The sequence below is a fragment of the Orcinus orca genome, chromosome 2 (assembly GCF_937001465.1).
Source record: "Orcinus orca chromosome 2, mOrcOrc1.1, whole genome shotgun sequence".
Lineage (NCBI taxonomy): Eukaryota > Metazoa > Chordata > Mammalia > Artiodactyla > Delphinidae > Orcinus > Orcinus orca.
The window spans coordinates 152,933,774-152,958,965 of NC_064560.1; the positions used below are offsets into that span (position 1 = coordinate 152,933,774).

Below are 25,192 nucleotides of genomic sequence, written 5' to 3' on the forward strand. Positions count from 1 at the left end.
GGGCTAGTCCAATCATTGTGTACTCAACATTATAAAAAGAAGTGCTCTGAAAAGTCATAAGGGAAAAAAAAATTACATAAATGCTTTATTTTTAAATTTTAAACTTTTCATTTTTAAACACAGTCTTGGTTAAAGTAAACCCGTATGTTTTTATTATCATCAACTAATGAGCTATTAATCTCAGGTGAACATTCAACCTAAAGTAATAGGGAGACAAATACTCATTAAATACATACACGCACATACACACACACACACACACACACACATTTTTTTCTTGCATTTTTACTTTGATCACAGAGGCGTCCTGTTTGCCTGTGACATTTTTTGGAGCTTGACCATATTTTTCCCCAATCAGCACTTCTTACTCAGTGTATTTAATGGGGACTGTATTTATTTCTGACCTCAATGGATTGTAATGAGTGCACTATTCGTATTTCCATTTGTGATGACTATCATGATTCTTACAACATGTGCCTATAAAATCACACCCATAAAGTAACAGCCACTTAATTAAAAAAAAAAAAAGATTTAAGGAGAGTTTTCAGCTTATTCATTCTTAGAGGAAAAAAAAGACTATTCATAGTTAGGCAAATTCTTTTCTAGTAGGGCATATAACAGAAATATTTTGAAAAGGGCCTTAGTGTATTTGTAATGTGCTCAGATGAAAATCAAAACAAAAAAGGACAGCATAACATTCAAGCCAGGTTTGTCTCCTCAGATTTGTCCTTATTTGTGTCATGTGTGCAGCATTATTGTAGCAAAATTATTTTAATACAGACAACAGATGCCTAGGCTTCTAATACTTGTTCAATGTAGTATATCCCACATTGGAGTGGAATGATTCAGATCTGTTTTCCATTCTCTGAATGAATCAAATGCTATTGGCCATAGGAAGTGTTATTTTTGCAGTCTGGGTAGTCTGACTTGGGGTCCTGACACCCTGCGACCTTGGTGAAGCAGCAGTTAGGCAGCAATCCGGTATTAGCTACAACCTCCCCCTTTTCAGTGAGTGAGGAGGGAGCGGGGAGGAGGGAGCAGGAACAGAAGAGCTCTTGTCACCAGATGGATAGCAGGATTGGGGTTGTTTACATGCCTTTAGATTGTTCCATCAAAATGTGAGTTCTGTTTTATTTTCCTAGTGACAGAGCAGCAAGATACTATTATTACTGGCACCTGAGAAAACAAGTTCTTCATTCCCAGTGTGTGCTCCGAGAGGAGGCCTACTTCCTGCTGGCAGCCTTCGCTCTGCAGGCTGATCTTGGGAACTTCAAAAGGAATAAGCACTATGGAAAATACTTTGAGCCCGAGGCTTACTTCCCATCTTGGGTAGGCACTGTTTTCAAATTCTGAAGTGTTTTCTCTAGCACATTTCTAGTTCATTGTGTGGGTAGTCATGCTGCTACAAGAACTGGGAACCCAGATGTTTGATGGCCAGTACACCCTCCGTGACACCCAGATACACATTTTATACTTGAGAGCGTGGCACATACAGTCTCTCGATGGACTCAATCTGCTTATGGGTTATGAGGAAGAGGATTGCTATCCATCGTAAAGATGGTGGAACTCGGTATTTGCCAGCCTTCTTTTGGCATTTACATGGCCTTGACCATCTTATGTCCTCTTAATTCAAGCAGCATTTTTTCCCTTCGAAGGGAGAAACACATTACTCTTTAAAAGGTGAGATCATTCACAGCTTCTCCTGTGTTGAGGAAACAAATATAAGTAAACTGCTTGATCTGACCACCATCTCCTTCACTCTCAAAAGAGGAGCAACCCCCTTATTTCAGCAAGAAAACTTAGGTTATTTGAGCACTGACTGTCTCAGAGGTCCTTTCTCCATCCCCACCCTGTTGATACCGCTTCCCATTCTTCCTCTAGGTCTCTGCTGAGACGTCTCTCTCTCCCGTATCTTCAGCCTCTACCCCAACTAACTCTTCTTAAGTCAGGACATACTTTGTTTGCTTCACACCTCCCCATCCTCAGGGAAGAAAGGAGGGAGGGAAAGAAGACCTACCAATCTCTCCTTCCCTTCTCAGTAAAGCTTCTTGAAAAAGTGACGATGTATATTTGATTTTTTAGCTTCTTTACTTCGACGTGTAATCCTCAACCCACATCCATCTGCCTTCTTTCCTCACCACCCCCTCCACTCATGGTGCTGTCCTTAAAGCCAGCAGTGACCTTTAAATTGCCAAATCCGGTGGACACTTTTCACTTCTTTTCCTGAATTTCTCTGCTGCATTTGACACTTAGTCACTCACATCCCAGGAGATCTCCTCCAAATTAATGCTTTTTACAACCACCTATGTACTGGCACCTCCTGAATCTGTTTCTCTCCCCTATGTCTGTAAGACAGCTGTTTACCCATAGGCACCTCACACTCAGAATGTCCCAAATCAAATTCATCTTCTTCACACCTCAATTCTCTGCATTCCCTACCCCTGTGTTCCTAACCTCAGCCAGTGGCACTGCCATCCACCCGATCACCTAGAAACTTGAGTCACTCGGGGCTCTTTCTTATCACCCTACTTTCTCCCTGCCCCATCCAGTCAACGAGAACATCCTCTAACATAAACCCTTGATTCCGCATCACCCAGCTTAAGAAATAAGATTCGCTTGTATTTTTGTTGCTCTTAACTTCCTAAACATTACCACGTGTCCTCCCCGTAGTGGTTCTTCATGTTTCCCAGGCTTCAGCTCTCATCAGCACTCCTGCAGTTGTCCCTGTTGTCACTGCTTCAGGCTTTACTCACAGCTTGCAGAGGAGTTGTTTTTGCTTCTGATTTAAACCTTCATCTTCGGAGTGAAGCCCAGGCTCCCAAGCATGACCTAGGAACTTCCCAGCATGGGTCCCTGCCAGCCTTTCCAGCTTCCTTTCTGGTTGTCCTGCACCTTGTGTGTTGTGTTCTAGCAACACCCAGCAATTCCTGTGGTGTTTCACACATTGGACCTTTCTGTCTGCAGCTCCTTTAGCTGGTGAGGCCCCCTCCCTGTTTCACCTGGCTACTCCTGCTCATCAGCTCAGGTGTGGTTCCCTGGGCAGACTGTCTAGGTGCCCAGTGCCCCTCCTCTGGGCTCAATAAGACCCTGAACATAAGTATTTTATTTTCAAATGCTCTGTTTGTCTCTTGCACTCAGTGATCTAAGTATTTCTTAGCATATTCTAAAGGACAGGCATAAACTTAACCTTTTCTGTTTCTTCAGCATTTCACATCACGGTGCTCAATATAAGCTTTTGTTCACTGGCTGACAGTGCTTCAGTTGTTCAAGAAAACCCACAAAAGATGTCAGGCTATTACATAGCAATGTCTGTTGGGCCAAAGTTAACCTGTATTTACATTCCCTTAGTTATCATCAGGTACTCAATGACCCTTGGTCTTTAAAGCAGAGCTTCCCATTAGTGTGCCATGGCACCCAGGGTGCTGAGATACCAGCTTCCTCAACACCAAAATCATCTACTTCATTGCCCTTACAGATATTATTTTCTAGGGGTTCTTTGACCTGAAAAAGGTTGACAAGTACTGATTTAGGTGATCTCCATGTAAAAGGAACCTAGAAAGAAAAATCTGTAACTTGAGTTCTCAGCAAAACTTGATTATTGGCCAATAATAACTCATCATGTTTAATTCTCCTTAAAATATTCATAGGAAGAAACAAAACATCAGTAACTATAAAAACAATAATAAAACTAAAAATTCTCTAATTTTCAAATCCTGGTCATTTTAAGCACTAAAATGCTTTTTGTTCACTTTGCATAATTCATTCCATATTTTATAATCTTCGTGAAATCAGCTAAGACTTTTATCAACACCTTTCTTTGAACCTGCAGCTTCTGGATACTATATATTTTTGATATCTAAAAGCTTTGACTACTGTCTGTTGAAAACTGAAGTTGCAGTGAATTGTAATGAATATTTGAGTGAAACTGTTTTCTTATAAGCATTTGAGTAGAGTGTTCATATCAGCCTCTTATGCAAAAACCAGAAATGTTTCTGAGAATTCCTCGCAGTCCCCTGCTTTCTTCGGATTAACATTTAGAACCTCCCACTCTGTGGCTGTAATTTTAGAAGAGTTAAGTAGGATCCGGACCCTGAAGATGTGCTGACAGTGGCTGCATTTCATGGTACCAATAATTCTGCAAGTATAAGCAGTGAGGTGGACAAAACTGTGCAAGTTTGCATGGTTTTTCTTTGTTGGTGATTTTAAAGCCAAGAGAACATATTTTTCCCATTTCTTGTGATTTTTCTTCTTAGATATGGAGTACTACAGCTAAATTGACTCTGTAGCTTCTAGTATTAGCTGATTCAGCCAGGTCACATAACAGATGATCAAAAAAGAATAAGCGTGGGAATTTTCTAATGGAAATCAGCCAATTTACATGGCCTGTTTTCGGTTCTCATCATTTGGGAGATGAGGGTAGTATTTGCATCCCTCCAACAAATGTTGCATTGCGCTCCCATTGTATTCCAACAGGTTGTTTCCAAGAGAGGGAAGGACTACATCCTGAAGCACATTCCAAACATGCACAAAGATCAGTTCGCACTGACAGCTTCTGAGGCTCATCTTAAATATATCAAAGAGGCCGTCCGACTGGATGATGTTGCCGTTCACTACTACAGATTGTATAAGGTACAAAACTGCAGTAGGTCTGCAGCCATACCTCCTTGATCAGGAGACGTTTTTATTTAAAGTTGTCATTTTAATTTTTTTTAATGGGCTTTTAAAAGAATTTCATTTCAACCGCTGTTTGTCATCATTGGTCAGTCTTGGAGTCAATGATGCTTTTCCTCAGTCCTGGGAGCAGACTACAGGAGCAGTCCTGTAGTCTTTTTAATGGTCCTAGTATTGAGATAACAAGTGGCTGTAAATTGTGCATCTGGCTTTTCAGCGATTATGAAATAGTTATTTTTCTCTTTCCCAAATCCGCATTTGCAACTTGTTCGATCAGTAATTTTTAATACTCCTTGAAGTGAAGCCGTACCTGCATGTATCCATTAGTAATAAGAACATCGCCACAATAGCTAATGTTTATGGAGTATTGTGTTTATGGGGCCACTTTATATTTATCCTCTTTTAAAAATCCTTATAACTATAAGATAGGACTGTAATCTTCATTTTACAGACCAGGATACACACCAAAGATCACAAAACTAGTAAGAGCCAGAATTCAACCAGGTCTACTTGACAAGAGCCTGTGTGCTTAAACCACTGACTCTGTGCTGTCACTCTAAAGTTTGATACTGCCTTTCTCCTGTGTCCTTGTGTTTTGTGTTCTTGTGTCTCTAGCCTCATTTTTCCATCCTGGGTCAGAGGTCACAGACCCAAATAATAACTGGGGTGGGCTCTGCAGGGAATCACTGGCAATATGTTCTGTCTTCTCTCCTGCTTCTCCTTCCCACTCCTCTCCCTATTTCACAAGTATCACTTCCATGGCAAGAACCCTTGAATTCCCATTTAAGTATTCAAAGGTATATTTATTCTCCAACCAAATAGGATGAAGTGGTTCAGAGTGTGATCTGTTGGGCCTACCTTTCTGGGATTAAATCCCAGCTTCACCCCTTACTGTTTAACCTTAGGCATGTTACTTAGCCTCTCTGTGCTTTAGTTTCCCCATAGATAAATGGGGATGGTAACAAAGCCAATAAACTCTGAGGTTTATTGAAGACTAAAGGAATTAGTGGGTGAGTGTTTAAAAACAGTACCTAGCATGTGTTAGGCATGAAATTAAACGTGTTGCCTTTACCATTATTATTGTTATTATTAGGTTTGTTATCTCTCCTACATCCTTTGTGGTAAGATTAACGTAACTAGACAATTGGAGACTAGACCGTAGTTTGGATATATTGCTGGGTAATTTTCCTGGCTGGTTCAAAAGACTTAAAAAGAGAGCAAAGGATGTTATTTTTTCTCTTTCATGCGCAAGAGATGCATTGTTAATGCCCTGTCATCTTTCAAAGGCATAGAGTTCCACAAGATCTCTTCAGCTAAATTCCTGGAAGACTGAGTTCTTTTTTTTCTTTTAAGGGAGTTCATTGTGACACCTCAATTTATCTGAGAAAATGCAAATAAATGACATTTTTTGACAAAAAATTTATATTTTTAAATGTATTAGAAGTATGAATGATATATCAGAAAGACTGTGGCTTCATAAACCCTCCATCAGCAATCACTCTTGCTGGGATCCTAGGCAACTGTTGCTACAATCCTGGGCATCTGTTAAGTGGAAATGATCCTATACATATCACAGGTTGGGAAGATTCAACAAGATGGTGAATCTGAAATAACCAGATGGAGTGCCTGGCACATTAGTGAATGCTCAGTAAATATTGGTTGCTTTTTATTTTGTAGGGAAGCTTTGGTATTTTAAAGAATCCTATTAAGTTCCTATTAGGAATCCTTTAGTGAAGTAGATATCTCCAGTTTATCTTTCATGTAAAAATTAATTTTTCAATTTGCTTAAAGTGCACTACTTTTATGTGTCATAGAAAATCATTCTGGTCTGCTTAAAACAAGATAACTAATACTAGTGAACTGAATGAGGTGGGGAAGTAGATATGTTTTCCTTATAGGCAGAATTTTCATTCTTTAAAGAAATCACGTGGCCGCCATTAAAACTGCTTCATTTAAGTCCTGTTAATAAAATGGAGACAGAAGACAGGAAACTTAAAACAACAAGAACAACAACAAAAACCTCTGTGCCTCTTTCCCAGTAATATGCACCTCATACACGCACTACCAGCATTTTTATGAGCACAATCTTATTTCAGGAAGCAATCAGAACAGCCTTGAAAGGGAAATTGGCCTAAGCTCATAGTGATGGATTTGTTTCTCCTGTTAAACCTGTACTGTGTGTGCCTTTCTTGATGTAAAGAGTATTAATGGGAAAAAAAAGCCCCAATAGTGAAAATAGGCTGTGGCTTCTCTTTACTATGCCAGGTAAGGATGCATTTTCTAAAAATATTCCTTTCCATGATCATGCAAAAACTGGCAGTAAATGTAATAAAGATCTGCATGTACTCATTTATTGTTTTTATTGAGAAATCTCATAATGAAAATATTTTAGTTACTCAGCAATTTTGTTTTCTAGTTTGAACTTTATACCTTATATCCACTTGTTACAGATGAGCACTTAGAAGATGTGGCCAAGTTCAGAATACATTCTTAATTGTACAATTTTTTCCCTTATACTTGTTGTAGTAGTTTTTTTTTTTATGGTTTAGCTGGTAGAATGTATATCATATTGGCAAGTGATAATTGAACTTCTTAAACATAAGTATTTTCTTTCAAGACTAACTGAATGTAAAGCTTTTATAACTTTATTAGATATCTTCATGAAAGGACATTAACTATTCAGGCTTGCCTCTGACTTTGTTTTCAGAGTTGGGAGATTTAACCAGTTTTAAACATATAAAGTCTAGTACATCTCAGAATATAACTATGACCTTATATTCAAGATTCTAACTTCTGAAAAAAGATTAAGCATAAGAGAGAAGATTAAAGAAATGATGTAAAAGCAGCAAAATAGTCTTACTGGAGTTCTCAGTAACACAAATATTTAGAATATTGTCAGATATGAAAGTGTATATAATATAGTAAAAACACTAAAACTTTGAAATCGCAGGGATTTAGAAAGTAGAAAATACCATTACTGATTTAATATGTGCCCATGATTTTCTTAAATCTTGTAGAAAACAAGGAATGCAGAAAGACAAGCAAAGTTATTTTAAGTCAAAATCTTTCTAATCCTGAAATTTATCTTTGGTTCTTTTCTTTGGTGCTGAATTGTTCATTATAGAAGAAAAATATACTTTTTCATACAATTTTATTCCTATAGGATAAAAGGGAAATTGAAGCTTCTCTGACCCTTGGATTGACCATGCGGGGAATACAGATTTTTCAGGTTAGTTAATGAGAAATAAAGTGTCAAATGGCATCCACTATGTCTTACTCTGGCAGTGTGCCTGCCTGGTCCTGTGATAGGTTCACTGGTCCATTTCCAGCCATTGATTGGTCATTACTTCCTATTTGTCTAGCACAGATGTAGATAAGGTGGGATAGTCGAAGTGAAGCAGTCTGATCCTTGACACTAATAAGTCCTCTAGAACAGAAAACAACAAACCAAAGATTGGCCACAGTTCATCACTCACAGATCATTAATATCCAGACATTTTTCTTTGTGTGTCATTAATTTTTAATATTCTTTTTTATCATCTGGTGCATCTATAACTGTGGAAAGAAAAATGACTTTTTAATACAGTGACTGACCAGACATTTCAATTTCCGTTACAATTTTTTGATAAAACGTGTCCCTTGAGTAAGTAGTTACCATCATCCTTTTACAAGTGGGATGGTTTTATGCTACAGCCATAAACAAGGGAGAGAGATGCCTCCCTCTGTGAGACCTGGGAGAATATAAGGATGCCTTATCTTCGATATAGGCAAAATATCCAGTTATGAAAGTCTGAGTGCCTTATCTCATCTCTTGAATGCCTGAGTCTTCTGGACTTTTTATTTAAATTTAGGGATAGGCCAGAAGGAAAAAGATTGCCTTAAAAGGGCAGGTTAACACAGTCACTCAGGAACCAAAAGCAACAGAATTGTATCACTCCTCTTTTAATTACTGTCTGCATATCTCCAAAGAGAGTTGGGGACCTCTTTCAGATTTTAATTACTGTATTTTAGTTTTCTGGGAAGGAAGTTAGAGCTATTTTAGAATATCTGTCAGTTTCCTCAGTAACTCTCTGTGCATTACTTGTAAGAGTTATAAGTAACTCTTATAATTCTTTCCACAGAATTTAGATGAAGAGAAACAATTACTTTATGATTTCCCTTGGACCAATGTTGGAAAGTTGGTGTTTGTGGTGAGTTTAAAATAACTGACTTAAAATACTCAGTTTTTTGTTTTTGTGGACTTGTATTGTTTTTTGTTTTGTTTTTTTAAACAAAATATTGTTTCAGGCACAAAACTTGATATTTTCTCAAAATTGAAGATGAAAATAGTTAGCTGTCTTATATTCTTATGCATGTGGTATAATTATAATCCTTGCCACTTTTCAGTAGTGAACCTAAAACACAGAGTCTTATAGCAAAAGAAATTACTAATTTTAATTTGTGTATATGGTCCCCACCACTCTACCCTAAGTTATTCTAGTTTCAGAAGAAATGTAATGGGGAAAAGTTCAAGATGAATTCATCAAACAGAATTGTTTTTAAAAATGTACAGCAGAGGGATTAGAAAACAGAAAGCTGTAATCAGAGGGTAAATTACTCTTAGCATGGGGGTTGGCCATTTCTTGTGGAAGTTAACTTCTCTTGAGCAAAGAATAAAGAGTGATATAAAAAGATGTTTCTATTAATATCTGTCTGTTGAAACTCATCATTATAAAGAAAGGACTGCAATTCTTAACGGGAAAAGTACTTTTACTTTTAGATTATTGAGAATGATACACTTTCTTTTGTTGGAGCAAATTCTTGATTTTTCCCAGCTGTTTCACTGTTTTGTCAGCTGTATCCATTTGGACGAGGGTTCAAAGAATTACAGTTAATTATATGTATTTCTAGTGGTCGTTAAAATTCATAATTTCGCTTTGTTCAGAAATTATTGGAAAAAATACACAAAGAAAGGAGGAAGATAAGGATTAGGACACATGTGCTTCTTTCTTTCCATCAGGAAGATGGCCTATATAAATAAAGGGCTCTGTTGCCAGATAGCATTTGGGCACTGACTCCACACTGCCCTGGGAGTTAAAAGACCTGTTTCTGACTTTACATTGGGCACAGTCCAATCTGATTTCACTTCACTCATACATTAAATGGGGCCTGACCTGCCTCCTACTCACTGGCTCTTTCTCGTTCAAGCTCTTTGGGAAAGGAGTGGAGCTATTTATAAATGAGCAAATTATTACCCCACTTGCCCCCTTCATGTCCCCAATTAAGAAGTAATAAAATACATTTATAGAAATTGAATTCCTTAAGGGTCCTGCACCCAGTGGTTCCTGAATCTAGTTGTGCATCACTCGCATCTGAGGAGCTTATTTAGATTTCTGGGCCTCATCATCCTCACCTAAGAGATTTTTGATTCAGTTGGTCTGGGGTGGAGACCAGGAATCTATTTTGGCAAACTTCCCAGATGATTCTTCTTGCAGCCAGCCCAGCCCTGCCTGGTTGTGTGACCCTGGGCAAATCACTTAACACCTCTGTGCCTTGGTTTCTTCATTCCAAAATGGGGATAATTGACTGTCCCCGCCCCCCACCCCATAGACTTGTGAGGATTAAGTGAGTTAATACATGCTTAGTGCTCATTAAGTGTAAGTTATAAGCATTCTAGCATTGACATCCAATGTTGGTTCCTTTTAAAATGGGAAGTCGAGAGGTAAATTCCATCCATGTCTGAGTTACACAAACCCATATTGCTTTGCACTGACTTTAAGTGTGTAGTTAGAATATGCCTCCCTCTTTGTTTTATCTCTCCTCTCCAGCTGAGAATCACTGTGCCTGGAATATTCCTTTCTGTAGTCCTGCTGCCCTATTCATTGTCAGGAAAGTTAAAGGAGTTAGTAACATTCCATAACTGTAAGGAACTTTTCCAAACCCTTGCCCTCAACTTAGAACTTTATGTGAATGATCCCAAACCTAGTGAATGAGATTCCTCTACTGACAGAAAGATACTTACGCTACTTCCATCTCTTATTTCTCCTTCCTGTCTCATCCCTCTAACTGTCCTTCCGGCTTCCAGCTCCCTCTTTTATCCAACTAGAGAGTTTTTCATTTTTTCTAAACCCTAAATAGATATCCTTTATTGTTCACTATCATAACTCCTTTATTTCCTTACCAGAATTTATCATAAGCTGCAATTATTTTATGTGTTTATTTACCATCTCCCCCACCAGAATGTAGTGACATAGGGGTAGGGACTTTGTCCTCTGCGCTGTTATTTTCTCAGGGCCTAGCAAAGTGTTTGGTACATTGTAAGTGTTCAACAGATATTTGAATGCATTACGCTTCTAGAATTTGTTGTCTTGTTTACTGAGTTAGGGTGTTGGGATTACATTTAAGGATGCTTTTGTGATGGGCCCTTCTCTTCTCCATTATGTAAATGGCCTGGCCAGCCAGAGAAACCAAAGATGGAACCAGAAGACCCTGGCTAGGCACTTCCCTGAATTTTTGGTAATCCTCTGTCCTGTGACGTTTTTGAAAGGGAAAACAGTCATTTATCCTCCGGGAATTTTGGATGGAGCTTTATACATTTATTTCTGAGTCTGTAGTTTTCCTTACTGACTAGAAAATGAAGGGGAGCTTGGCACATCGGATACTTTTCTTCCTGATCTGATTCATGCCTTCCCCCCACAGGGGAAGAAGTTTGAGATTTTGCCAGATGGCTTGCCCTCAGCCAGGAAGCTCATCTACTACACAGGGTGCCCCATGCGCTCCAGACACCTTCTGCAGCTCCTGAGTAACAGCCACCGCCTCTACATGAACCTGCAGCCTGTCCTGCGCCACATCCGGAAGCTGGAGGAAAACGAAGGTCCTGCAGGGTCTCGGGCGGGAAGCAGATGGTGCTTTTGCCACCCAGGGCCCCGTACCCTACAGCTGCCAAGAACTGGGGCTTTAGTCTTGTGAAGAGTGGGACCTGGGGACCGGCGTCTCCAGATCCCCAGCAGCATTCCTGTTTCATCTCAGCACTGTCCCAGAAGGCCCACAGTGCTAGTCAGCATATCCGAGATTATCCCTGCCATTTAGCTACCTTCGAGAACAGTCTCTGTAAGGTTTCCCCACACTTGGCTTGAGAATTCTTGCAGAAAGCCACCACATGAAGGTGCAGGCCAGGGTTTCTGTGCATATCAGCTTTTATCTGCATCTCAGAGCTTTGTTTATACACTGATCCACCTTGGTGCTGTTATCCACAGGCTATCTGGAATTCCTTCCAGTGTGATTATTCCTTAGGTTAGAGTGACAATAAAGGTGGGTCACAGAATGTCTCCAGCCTCTTGTTGACTGCTAGGAGGCCCCGTGTCTGGCTGAGCAAGAAAGACAAACAAAGGAGAGAGAAGTTTACAATTGAGGATCTTGTCAGCCAGTCCTGTGGGAGCTTTGCTGAGACACAGAATAGAGCAGTGCCTTTGGGGCTTCAGAGTTCCAGGCCCTGAAAGTGGGGTCAAGTCATGGTGAAGAGAGGAAGACGGGGATGGGGGCTTCTAGCAGCAGACTTCAACTTCACAGTATTAACCTAATGGTTAACTCTTTATCTCCTGTGGTTACCCTGTTCGGCACACTCCAGCTTCTAATCCCCCAAAATGCTACTTTGCATATTTGGTTTTTTAATGTCTTCGACTTTTTTGCAAACTCATTTTGTAGTAATTCTTGGTAATTCGATTGGATTCTATTTGGGGTATTTGCATGAATATTAGGATGCAGATTCATATTTTAGGTCCATATCGGAAACAGATTTCGTCCTCTCAGACCTCACTTTTCTTAAAGAAGTGAGACAAGTCCCTGTCCTCTTTTTTTTCCTAATTGGGGTATAGTTGCTTAACAATGTTGTGTTAGTTTCTGCTGTACAGCGAAGTGAATCAGCTATGTGTATACACATATCCCCTCTTTTGGATTTCCCGTTTAGGTCACCACAGAGCATTGAGTAGAGTTCCCTGTGCTATACAGCAGGTTCTCATTAGTTATCTGTTTTATACGTATTCGTGTATATATGTCAATCCTAATCTCCCAGTTCATCCCACCCCCCTTTTCCCCCCCTTGGGGTCCATATGTTTCTCTACATCTGTGTCTCTATTTGTGCCTTGCAGACAGGTTCATCTGTACCATTTTCTCTCTTAACAAACAAAAACCTTATAGAGGTTTGCATCTGATTGATTTCTCTCAAAAGCTGTCTGTCAATTTAAATGAGACCCAGTTTGGAGAAGCCATTGTAATTTAAGTAGCAGTTGGAATGTGAATCATTTTCCACTGTCTGCCACCAAACTGCATCTGTCTTCAGAGAGAATTGGTCTCACTGTCAAGTGTATTGGCTTCCCCTGCTGCTAGACTGCCAGTTCTTTCCCATGATGACTCATCAGTATAATAAATGCATATATCTCTCTGACGCTGATATGAAGATTAGGAATTTAAACAGGACAGAAGCGCCAAGGAAGCTTGTGAGAATAGGTAACTTAGGTTCAGAGCCCATCATTTTGCCAAGTTGGCTTCATTCCTAAATGGCCAACTTGGCACCTTGTGAAATTCACTTATTCCTGCAGCTCTCTGCCAGCAGCATTTTAGTAAATTCTTGTTTAGGTGACCTTAACGGGAGCCCCTTAGAGCTTGAAAGAATTAACGGACGTCGCCTACAGATTCTAAAGCAAAATTACATAGAATGTCAAGTTAAGAGGGGAGGGCTTTGTCTGTTATCAAGCATAGCACCAAGTGCATTTGGGAGCTTATGTGAGTAGGGGCAGTGAGGGAATGATAAAGGTGCAGATTGGATCTTTTACGTGGATACATATAGATAGATTTTGCGGGGATGGCTTTTTTTCCTTTACATCTTTAGTTTTCTCTGCTTAGAAATCCCTCCAGATCTGAAGAAAACCTGAAACAGTTTCTTTGGACTTACCTTGGCCTGAATCCATTTATCTCACCCACACTTAAGGACTCCATCATTTTAAACAAAAAAAGCTATTAACATTAGCCAAAAATCACAGCATGAAAAGAATCTATATTTTTCTTAATTAAATTTCATCTAGAGTCACCTTGTCTGAAACACTATTTTCTCATTTTATAGTAAAAATGATCACAAGAATCTTACGGTATTTAGAACAGATGGATAAAAAATGCTTTCTGTCTTTAAAAATTTTTTTCACCTCAACTTTATTCAATAGCTAGGGCTTATTCTTAGGTCTGTGTCAAGAGGGCACATTGACTGCATTATATTACAAAATAACATATGAAAAACTTGGTGGTCTGTGGGCTTTTACAGTAGAGGGAATAAATAGAACACTGACACATTGATGATTTGCCCTGTTGACACCAGTGATTACTAGGGGGTGAGAGGTTGCATTTTGCATCTCTTAGAATAAATTTCAGAATTATTTCAGCGTTTCCCTCATTTTGTAACCGATTGGTATGAAGCTTCTTAAATGTTTGCAGAGGGTCTAAGAGATAAAGCACAATGACAGGAATAGAAGCCAGCACATGGAACACCAAGGCTGCGCTGACACATTGACAGGAAGTAATTCATGCTAGGCTCCTATTAGATAGAAAACAAGTTGGCAAAGTGCTTGTCTTCTAGTGACTATGCTTATGAGTATAGAATAACTGTAGTTGATTCCAAATCTACAAGAAATTTGGGAGTAAAAGGGCTATTTGTAAAGAGACAGAAAAGCTTTTAAATTATTAGATCCACAATTCTCAATTGTCTTAGAACTCGAACACCATATAGGACTTTTTATTTTTACTTTTTCTCTTCACTTTCCACCCTTCCAAGGGCAACATGGCTATTGTATTGAAACTACAGTGAATAGAAAGTATGAGAATTTTGCAAACCCCTTTAGTTCTTCATCTTCATCTTAACTCCTGTTGCCTTCAGAAAATAGGAAATCATTAGAACCCAGTCTAACCCTAAAAAATGGGCTGTAGATGGATGTACTTTTGTTGCAGTGATGGTGTGTGTTAGGCTCTGATGTCTGGTTCCAGTCTGCCTCTGTGTGGCTACACACACTCACCTTTGTGTGTTTCAGCTCGATTCCTTAGAATTGACATGAAAGGGCTGAAGCCCAGAAATGTACACACAGCCTTCTCCAAGCATTTTTTCCATTTTGCATCCTGGAATGCATATTTTCTCTTCCTACTGATGTTCATTCCCTCTCTGGGGAAGCCTGTGGTGATTATACTTCAGAGCTGGATTCAAACATCAAGAGTGCAAGTATTTTTACTTAACCAAGACACAATACAATTAAATCCATTAACAGGCCCTTGAGAACCCAATTAGTCTAGTAGTCAGCAGTTTCTGAAATAATATCAATTTAACATTCCCCAAATGCACTCTCCATTTTTAACATTGTTCTAATGTGTTATTTCTCATCAGTATTAAAGATACAAGGCAGTTTAACTATTTCTTGGTTTTAAATTTCTGACTTGAAGCACAGTTTCTATCAGTTGTACACCTGTAGCTCAGTTATAACTTTGTGCCTTTATGTAATGGTTAGTTTAGCATTCGATAAAAGGGACTTTCCAATATTGTGTCTTTGCTACGTTAAAGAGGTGTACTGACATGTTAAATCAAAGAACAGTTTTATCAATCAGAGGCTACATGAGTATAAATTATCAAACCAGTAGTGATTACTCTGTGTTCTTAATAGATGGTAAAACCTCACTGATTCAGCCTAAATGGAGAAAAGCAATCTTCATCCATGAAAATCTAAATTCTAGAATTTTTTGAAAGGAATTCTCAGAAGAATAATTTTATTTTAAATTGTCTTCAACAGCTAGAGCTAAGCTAACAATGGCCCAAATTGAACAGATGAACAAATCAAATGAAAGGCAATTAGCATAAGTAGATTTATTGAACTGTTTCTGTAGCAGTTCTGTTGAAATTATCTGTGGGGAAGGACCAGATTTTTAAAAACTTCTAATCCACTGTGGACCGATACTTTTGCAAAGCTCAAAATCACATTCGTGGATGTCCTGGCAATGTCAGATCACTCTAAAAGTTTCTAAATGTTTATTCTCAATTCCTGAACTTATTCCACTGTGGACCAATAACAGTTTGCAGACAAGAAGTGATCTGCCATCTTACACTTTGAGTAGCATTCTTCTATGGTGTTTGAAGCTTTAAAACTCTTTGAGTAGTTAAATACTCGCCTCATATCTATGGTACTGGTTTTTGTTCATTTTGCAGTCTTCTTAAATTGAGGTCCTATCAGAATTATGAGCACTTTCCACTCACTCACTTCTGAATGTGAAATTGTACTTGTTCTTGGCTTGACCCCCGCTAATCAGCTGTTCCTTCTGCCTTGGTTGAATATAATGACGAGCTGTCTTCCTCACCACCCAGAGAAGAAGCAGTACCGGGAATCTTACATCAGCGACAACCTGGACCTCGACATGGACCAGCTGGAGAAGCGGTCCCGGGCCAGCGGGAGCAGCGCGGGCAGCATGAAGCATAAGCGCCTGTCCCGTCACTCCACCGCCAGCCACAGCAGCTCTCACACCTCGGGCATCGAGGCTGACACCAAGGTCCGGGACGCGGGCCCCGAAGATGCCTACCCCGGCAGCGCCATCCACCGCAAGCTGAAAACCTGCAGCTCCATGACCAGCCACGGCAGCTCCCACACCTCCGGGGTGGAGAGTGGCGGCAAGGACCGGCTGGAGGAGGATTTGCAGGACGATGGTAACCTGCCCCCCACGCCCTCCGAGCTAACAGTGCTGACCTGTCGTCTGGGATGCTCTGCTTTTTCTCTTCCAGTTTTTTCGCATTATTGTTTCTGTAGAATTGATGTAGTAATAGAGAAGAAAGAAACAGCATTTGGCTGCTTAAACCTGTGTTAAGGCATAAGATACGATCAGACCTATAGCCTGTATCAGCCAAACTTAGTACTTGTGTGCATCTTTTTTATTTTTCTGTTTCAAATAATTGCTGTAGCATTCAGGTTTGGGGAAAAGATACACTGATTCCATTAAGGGAAACTGCAGAACATACGTGTGCTTACTATAGAATTCACGTGGATATCAAATCAAGTTGCTAAATGCTCTGAGAGAAGGCAGCCATGGGTGATGGGGAGCTTCATGCACTACTCATTCTGTCCTTGTTGACAGTCAAATCATGGCATTAGCAGACTTGTAGGTAACACAGCAGTCCTGTGGAGAAGAGAAGCAGCATCTAGTTGAGAGTTGTCGCTAGAGTTTCCTGTTGTGGAGTCTCATTAGCAGATTTATTTTTAAATATGAATAATTAAATAACCTCCCTCAAGGTGTGGCTATGAATTACAGTGGCCATTTCCCCTTAGGTCACTAAATGTCTTTTCTTTCTTTGTCAGAAATAGAGATGTTGGTTGACGACCCCAGGGACCTGGAGAGGATGAATGAAGAGTCCCTGGAAGTCAGCCCAGACATGTGCATCTACATCACAGAGGACATGCTCCTGTCTCGGAAGCTGAATGGACACTCTGGTGAGCTCCCTCGGGAAGGTCCTCTCCTTAGCTAGTGGGTTCAGAGGATACTTAATAATGTAAGAAACCTAGGTAAGAAAAACAGTACAAATTGTTTAGATAGTACGATCTCAAATTATAAAAATGTTTACATGTATGTGACAAAATATACATAAAATATTAATAGCCTTTTCTCTGGATGATGGGGTTATGGATGTTTTTATTTTCTTCTTTGCATCATCCCAGTTTGCCAAAATCTCTACAATTTGAGCCCATTGTTTTAAAAACATGGAGCTAAGATTGAGTAGTGACGTAGTGTACTGCTCTGTCCTTCATTCTTGTGGAAGTTTGGCAGGAGTCTGTTCAGTGTTCTGAGCACCAGGCTTGATACTGAGTTTTCTAGTGCTGGTTCTGGGTTTTGGAGCAAATTATTTATAGGCAGAAAAGGGCACATTTACAAGGAAATTCAAAAGGAACCATACCCAGTGCCAACCAGTGCACTAGTCCACATCTTCTTCCTATGAAGATTGACTCAAAAGTTTAAGGCTTTTTAGAAGATAAGGAGCTTTCTAGAGAACGATCTTCTACTCAAGCACTTTGTACCAACCCCCAAAACATGAGTGTCATCTGAGAATAATTTAAACTGTCTACATGTAAACCAAGAATGTACATATATCATTTTTTAATTGAACTAATCATCAAACAATACATTCTAGACACTGAATTATCATGAGACCCTTCTAAAGAGATAGAATACAAAAAGTCATTTCTGTAGGTTACTAGCAGTGGCTGAATAACAATCACATTACTTACTCAAGGTTCTTTTTTTATCAGGTAGAAATGTACTTAAGCCATTTAGCCTTAGGGCTCTGGGGCCTGACCTATTCACTTGCTCCATCTGTTTGCAAGAAAAATATGAGTGGTTTTTACTTACATCTCCAGTTCGCATTGACAATTTTACCTTCTGAAACATTTTTCCTGGGTGCTTTTTTCCCATGCCACAGTCACTTAGGGAAGTGTCAGCCCCTGGATTTCTGTTTCTGAATTATCAGGTTCCCCGAGCACTGGGGTGATGAGGAGCTCTGTTGACCTCAGAGCCCCAGAACTGACTTCTCACCGTGGCCTCCCATTTTGGTGTCTCACCGGTGGCATCTGCTGCAGGAGGCCTGTGCCACGGTGTTCCCGCTGGCCAAGAGGAGCCTCCGGAACACAGTGTGTTCCATATGCTGGTCCTGGACCTAGCCCTTTGTGGGCGTTTGCTCTTTAGTCAGATGGGTGCTAGGCTCAGCGCCATTTATAAGAGGTGCAGACAGACACAAGGACACACAGACACTGGCCAGGACACACAGCTCCTTAACTTACCTGAACCCAGTTCCCACCCAGATCTGTGTGACTCCAGAGGAGGCCCGAGCCCTGCACTTACCCACTGCTTGTCTAAGTAGAGCCAGACCTAGAGGCTGTGTCCAGGTTAAATTCAAAGTCAGTGTTGTGTGGAGAGTGGGGGGAGCTTTAGGAGATACAGTAAAGAGATTGCTTTGCACCTTCAGCCTTTGTGTTCATTCCTAACTGCATCATAAATAGCTTAATTAAAAGTTTATTTTAGGAAATGCAGTTTCTAACCTCCGTCCTGTGCTCTAACCCCACATGTATCCCACTCCTCCTATTCACTGCAGCACAAGGAGAGAATGTGATCCCCCCTGGTCATCTGCCACCAAAGGGCCACAGTGAGATGTGTGGGCAGTGGTTAATAGTTGCCCTTTCCTTCTTGGTAGCAGTATATGTCAGATGAGTGGCAAGAGGGATGAATAATTTGAAGTCTTCACTCGTTTTCCTCTGCGTTTCACTTTAGGGTTGATTGTGAAAGAAATTGGTTCTTCCACCTCCAGCTCCTCAGAGACGGTGGTCAAACTTCGAGGCCAGAGTACTGATTCTCTCCCACAGGTATGGAAGGGATTGAAATTTTAAATCAGCAGCTGAAGGTATAGAAAATTTTAAATAGGAACTTACATTTATAATTACATAAATGAGCAGAAATTTAAAACCTTAATGAAATGATTCCTAGTAGATACATACATTCTAGTTTTAGTCTGAATTTATGTCCATTTATTTTCTAGTTCTGTTTATCTTTGAGTTGGGTTTTTATTTGGATGAACTATGTACTTTGTTTCATACTTTATGTGGGTGGGAAGCCTCTAGTCTTCAGGCTTCAGGTTAATTCTGGTGTGTGTATGTGTGTGTGTGTTGATCTCAACAACTGGGAGAGTAATTTTCTCGTCAGGTGTGTTGCGGTAGAAATGTTTCCACACTCTAATTATTCCATTCAGATTGAATCAAACTATGCTAAGCTAGAGCATTTGATAACCCATGATCACTGGTTAAACTATTAAACTATCAGAAGATATAGATAAATTAAAATACACCATTGCAGCATTTAGATATAATCTACTGCTGATATTCACCTCTGTCTCCAGGGAAGCACTTGGATGCTCTGTCTCTTGTTTTTTTCCTTCTACGTGTGTTCCTCTTTTCTTTCTTTCTCTTGCATTCTGGCAATCTTTGCCTCCTATATTTTTCTCTCTTTCTTCCCTTTTTTCTCATTTGTCCTTTTTTTCTTTTCCATTTAAGTAACCATAATGTGAACGTGACATTTTATTAAATATTCTTCTGGAAACTCCAATGAATGATATTTATTGCAGCACATGTAGCATGATGATTAGGACTACAAGCTATAGGGTCAAACTAACTGGGTTTGCACCCCAGCCCTGCCAGTCAGCGTTAGCTCTTACTGTACATGAACGTTTGTGGGGCACAGCGAAGGATCAGCTTCCACATCTACCAGATGGGAAGAGCATTCGTGTGCCTGCCTTGATGCTTTGTGGCGATGACCTGATGAATTCTATGTGAAATTTCGGTGGAGCCTCAGAAGACGTCAGTACAAGGATCGTCATCTTCAGGAGGCTCTCGGACCTGACCCTTCCAAGAAAATGTTGTTGAGCTCAGGCTCTGTTCTTTCTTCCTGTTACTTTTTCCTCCAGCAAAAATGATATCTTATTCTAACAAGGCTGGCCTTTGTGGTTTCAGCCGCAAAAGTAGATTAGAACTATAATGCCTCTTTTCATTAAGTAACCATTAAGGATCTTCCATTCATGTAATTATTGGAACCATTTTTTAACCTACTTATATTTTCAGCTGGAACCACCTCTTGGGATAATGAGTTTAAAAGTCTGCTACCTGCTGTGTGGAGCATTTGTCAGAGTGTGACCTCTTGCAGTGTTCGGGAGCCCACCTCTTTATCCTGGGGCCGTCTCCCAACTTGCTATACCAAGAGCACTTCGTGTTATTTTTCTACCCAAGAATTGTGGCTTTTGAAAAAATAGTTTTTTAAACTGTGTTTCTTGAGTAATAATTGGTTTGTTTTCCCATTTCTTATTAAAAGAATAACAGACCTCAGCATGAGAGTGTTGCCGTGCTGAATTGCCATATCCTCATGGAAAAACCGAGAAACAGTATCTTTACCTCTGCAACCTGATTTTAAGATAACTGCTTGATTTCTGAGATGCTAGAGACAGTTGGATTCACATTGCACTGACTTCCCTGTGCCTTGGGTTATTCATCTGTAGAGGGGGGAGAATAATAGCACCTGGCTCACAGACTGATGGGAAGATTAAACGAATTCTAGGGTCTAGCACACAATAAGGGCTCAGTAAATGCTAGCTGCTATTATTTGGTGGTGGTGGTAGTGACGTTTTGCTCCACAGGGCCTCAGGGCCCACAAACCACAGACTGGAAACCACTTCCTAACATATAAGGATTCCTTAACCTTTTATGATTTTGCAGCTTCTGTCTGTACAAGGCAAATAGTGCTAAACTTTCGCTTTAGTCTATGCTCTTAAAGTTGTTTCAACCTTCTCTTGTCTTGTAGACTATATGTCGAAAGCCAAAGACTTCCACCGATCGACATAGCTTGAGCCTCGATGACATCAGACTGTATCAGAAAGACTTTTTGCGCATTGCGGGGCTGTGTCAGGACACTGCTCAGAGTTATACCTTTGGGTGTGGCCATGAACTAGATGAGGAAGGCCTCTATTGCAGCAGCTGCTTGGCTCAGCAGTGTGTCAACATCCAAGATGCTTTTCCAGTCAAAAGAACCAGCAAATACTTTTCTCTGGATCTCACCCATGATGAAGTTCCAGAGTTTGTTGTATAAAGGACGTCTATGTGCAGCTGTACAGACAGCCTGCTGTTCGATAGAGGCTGTGAAAGCCATGGGTTCTTTCTTTACCTATTACTGTGCCATATTTTCTTCACCCCAGACATAGCTCTTTCTTTATAATATTTGCGACAGAAATAAAAGCTGAGGGACAGTTGCACTTTAAGTATTACACAGAAGTAAAAGGACTGCAGAGAATGTACACAAGACAAGTGCCCAGAAGTTCACTGATCCTTTGGAAGGAAATGTGCTTTACTGGTTACCAAGCCTTCAGAATATCCAACTGTGGTGTGTTTGTTCATTGTTTTGTTTCCCAGTTCAGTTACATGTAACAACACTTTTTTTTTTTTATCATGTGAAAGATGTTGTTGGGTTCCTTTGTTTGCTTGTACATTTTTTTACCACTCCGTCATGAAATGCCGGTGGTTGGAGGGAAGAGAGAGAGAAGAGGCTCTCATTTTTTAGTAGAGAGACCGTCACCTACTCAGAGCCATTGCCACCCCACTGGGGCTGTACCAAAGTGAACACGAACGAAGCAGTCAAAATCCAGCACGCCAAAGATGCCTCCACCAGAAGGGCAGCCGAGGGCCAAGAAGATGTGAGTCAAGCAATAACCAAAAGACCATGCATGCCGTGATGCCTTGTGACTCCTTCACACCTGGTCAGTGCCACGTCATCCTCCTGCTCTTCCAGAAAGCTCTAGGGCTCAGCTGAGCCCCTTGTCCAAGTAACGGGTCAGTTGTGTTCATGCCATAATGAATTTTGTGGAGTTTCCAAAACCAGTTTCTGTTAAAACTATGGAAATGTCTTAAAATATGTCTGTACTTGGTGGATTTTTTTTTTTTTAAATCAAGAGCAAAGTATGGTCATGCTGGTTTCTGCTTAACCAAAATACCCCAACTATACGTACATGTTATACATATGTAAATATATGAGACTGTGTGTGTTTATATGTATTTAAAGCTTACTAACTTTTCATTTTGGCTCCCATGCCTATCTCATATACATGGTCTTTCTTGTTTGGTAAAGAGGATATGTCATCAAATGAATGATGCCTACAGACAATCAGTTGATAGATACAGAGTTAAGAACGACTGTTTTCTCATGTGTCTTTTGCCATAGTTCTCAACCCTGGTTGCATCATAGAATTATCTGGGGAGCTTTAAAAAAATAACAATGTCTGGGTCCCACCTTGGATGAATTAAATCAGTCTCTTGCGGTGAGACCCAGGTGGAATTGCCTTTTCTTTTAAAGTTTCCAGATGGAGCTAGTATGTAACAGGATTGAAAACCACCGATCCAGAGGATATCTTTTTCATTAATTTTGAAGTATACAGAAAATGTTAGTGTTTGAGAAAGAACCATTTTTAAGACAGTTACTGCCACTGCTGTTAGGATATATAATGAAACCAAGTCAGGAGATTGAACTTAGTAACCTTTAGATGTACAGTAACAGTGTTGCTCACACTTCAGGAAAGTACTTTAGCACAATGTCTTTCTATGAGATGTTTTTAATGATTTCATATTTTACAACATTTGTTTACCATATTTTGATATACCATTTTTTCTATCTACCAGGTTTTATTAAAAAAAACTATATTATTTTCTAAAGAAACAGTCATATTTTTATACAAAATTAAGTTTTCAGGTAACAAAGAAATAGACTTAGGGTACGGCAGCACCTGCAGTGTTCCCCATGGATGGGAGTCAGTATTACAAACACATGGAGAACGAGAACAAACTCCACCTGTACTGTCCCTAGCGTGCCCCCGCCGTGGACGTGACAGGGCAGTGTGTACACACAAGCCTGGTCAAATTGGCTTAACTTGACACTTTAAAAGGAAAAAAACTCTATGACACTCTATAGTCATGAAATGATTTTGCTTTTATGAAATGTTTGAAAGAACCAAAGTTTCAGGTATCAGAATGTATGAAAGTATCTCAGTCTTTGTATAAAAAGATGAAAGTATGAAAGGATCATCTAATGACTATTTTACTTATGTCATTAAATAATCCACCATTTCTTACAGATGCTTAAGAGACAAATCCTGATGAAGTTTGACTCTAAAGAGCCCAGCTCATAATGTGGTACATTTCCTTAGCTCCTAGTGTTTCTTGTTTAAACATTAAGAAAAAATATATTTAATTAAGTACATAGTGCTTTATACTTTATTTTCTCTCTACTTCAAACAGAATCAGGTCTTTAGGGTTTTTCCAGCATCGTTGGTGGTTTTGCACACCCTCTTTCTAATTGCATTTATGAATAGTCTTGTGGGTTTTCAAAAATGAAACATGCTAAGGACATTTTTGCTTTTTGATCCACTGTTTGCAGCAGAATTATATATATGTATGTGAAAATCCATTTTGAATATCTACATTTTTGTATTTGGAAATTGTTTTAAAAATAAAAAAGGAGAAGTATAAAGCTGTTATTTATTCTGCATTTGTTAATATCCATTGCTAGTCAGTATACCAATTTGGTATATATTGCCCCTATACATCTACATTTGTATTTGCAACAATGAACTTTATATCTACATAAACTGTAAATAATCCTTTCTGTGAAAGGATCATCATATCAAGGTGATACCAAAAGTGTGTGAAAAAAAAAACTGCATTATTTTGTAATTATTCTTATAGGAATTTCATGGTAAGATTAGCAGTCAATAAAGTTACTTTTTATTTGTCTTTAAAGTGCCTTTTTTAAATTGAGTTCTCAGTTATGCAAGAGTGAGTGTTCTCTTTTTGTTCTTCTTTCCTATAATAGAGCACATTAAAGGACAACCTGGTAGAATTCTGAGCAAAATGGCCCTTGTGGAGATGATGCTAATAGCCGATGCTGAGCCCTGCCATGTGCCACATCCCGCTCCACGTGTGTTAGAAGCTCATGTGTTAACTCATTGAATCCTTGTATTCCTATAAGGCAGGTACTATTATTCTTCTCAAGTTAGGGATGAAGGAACCAAGGCTCCAAGAGGCTCCGTCTGAGAGGGTGTGGCAGTCAGCCACTATTCAGTCCCAAAGTGTGGGGCTGAAAGGACTCTCCTTAAAATATAATAATATTTTAATAATAATAAAATAGCTACTTTAACTTTTACCCATTCAACAGACATTATTGGAATATTGGTTCTAATTTCAGAATAATGAGTGATTGCACTTAAAAGCATGCATTCACAAGACCAAATGTGAGAGCAACATGACATAAAGTATAGAGCCCTGCTCCTAAAGGAGAATCCATTGTCTTGTCTTTGCTCCAGCTTTCTCGGGTGTAAAACAGGAATAATTCAAAGGACTGTTGGGGATTAAATAAGGTAATGGGTATAATATGCCCCTGATGACTAGGGTGGGAGAGAAGAGGGTTCTCAAGTCTTCTAACAAACATTTAACTTTTATAGAATTGAGTCATTTGGTCATTTGGAAGCATAAGGTACAAAGCAGAAGCTTTCTAGCAAGGTGTTGTCCATGAATTTTGCAGAGTATCTGGTAAGTTATGTCAGTTGGAGGCAAGGGGAGGAAATATATGGGCACCTACTATGTGTCTGGTACCATACAAGTCACGGCTAATCCTCACAGCCCTTCAAGGTGTCATCACCCTCATTTTGCAGCTGAGGAAGCAGTTCAATTTGCCCAAGATCCTGTCACTAGTAAGTGATAGAGCAGAGTTTTCAACATAAATTCGTCTCCAAAGACTTTGCTTTTTCTACTACATATACCACGTTACCCAGTGTTCTCAGAGAAAGCTCAGTATCTAATAGGAAAGACAAACTTACAATTTTGATACTGTGGTAAATGGAGTTTATTTGTTCACTCTTTTTTTTGGAGCACCCACTATCTGCCAGACACAAGGCGTA

At 39.6% G+C, this 25,192-nt stretch overlaps 1 protein-coding gene across 12 annotated transcripts in view; it reads left to right on the forward strand.

Annotated features, from left to right (window-relative positions):
- Positions 1–24,029, forward strand: part of FRMD6 (FERM domain containing 6) — a 262,742-nt gene extending 238,713 nt beyond the window's left edge. For 11 of the 12 annotated variants that reach the window (XM_049706308.1, XM_049706311.1, XM_049706309.1 and 8 more), the window contains 9 exons: positions 1,143–1,329; positions 4,474–4,629; positions 7,835–7,900; positions 8,793–8,861; positions 11,350–11,524; positions 16,040–16,375; positions 17,022–17,153; positions 18,982–19,073; positions 21,055–24,029. In XM_049706308.1, coding sequence (XP_049562265.1) covers positions 1,143–1,329; positions 4,474–4,629; positions 7,835–7,900; positions 8,793–8,861; positions 11,350–11,524; positions 16,040–16,375; positions 17,022–17,153; positions 18,982–19,073; positions 21,055–21,339 — 1,498 coding nt within the window. In that variant the 3' untranslated portion in view covers positions 21,340–24,029. Of the gene's footprint in view, positions 1–1,142; positions 1,330–4,473; positions 4,630–7,834; positions 7,901–8,792; positions 8,862–11,349; positions 11,525–16,039; positions 16,376–17,021; positions 17,154–18,981; positions 19,074–21,054 lie in introns of those variants that run through there. The other variant, XM_049706313.1, reaches the window with a different exon arrangement.
- Positions 24,030–25,192: the final 1,163 nt, after the last annotated feature.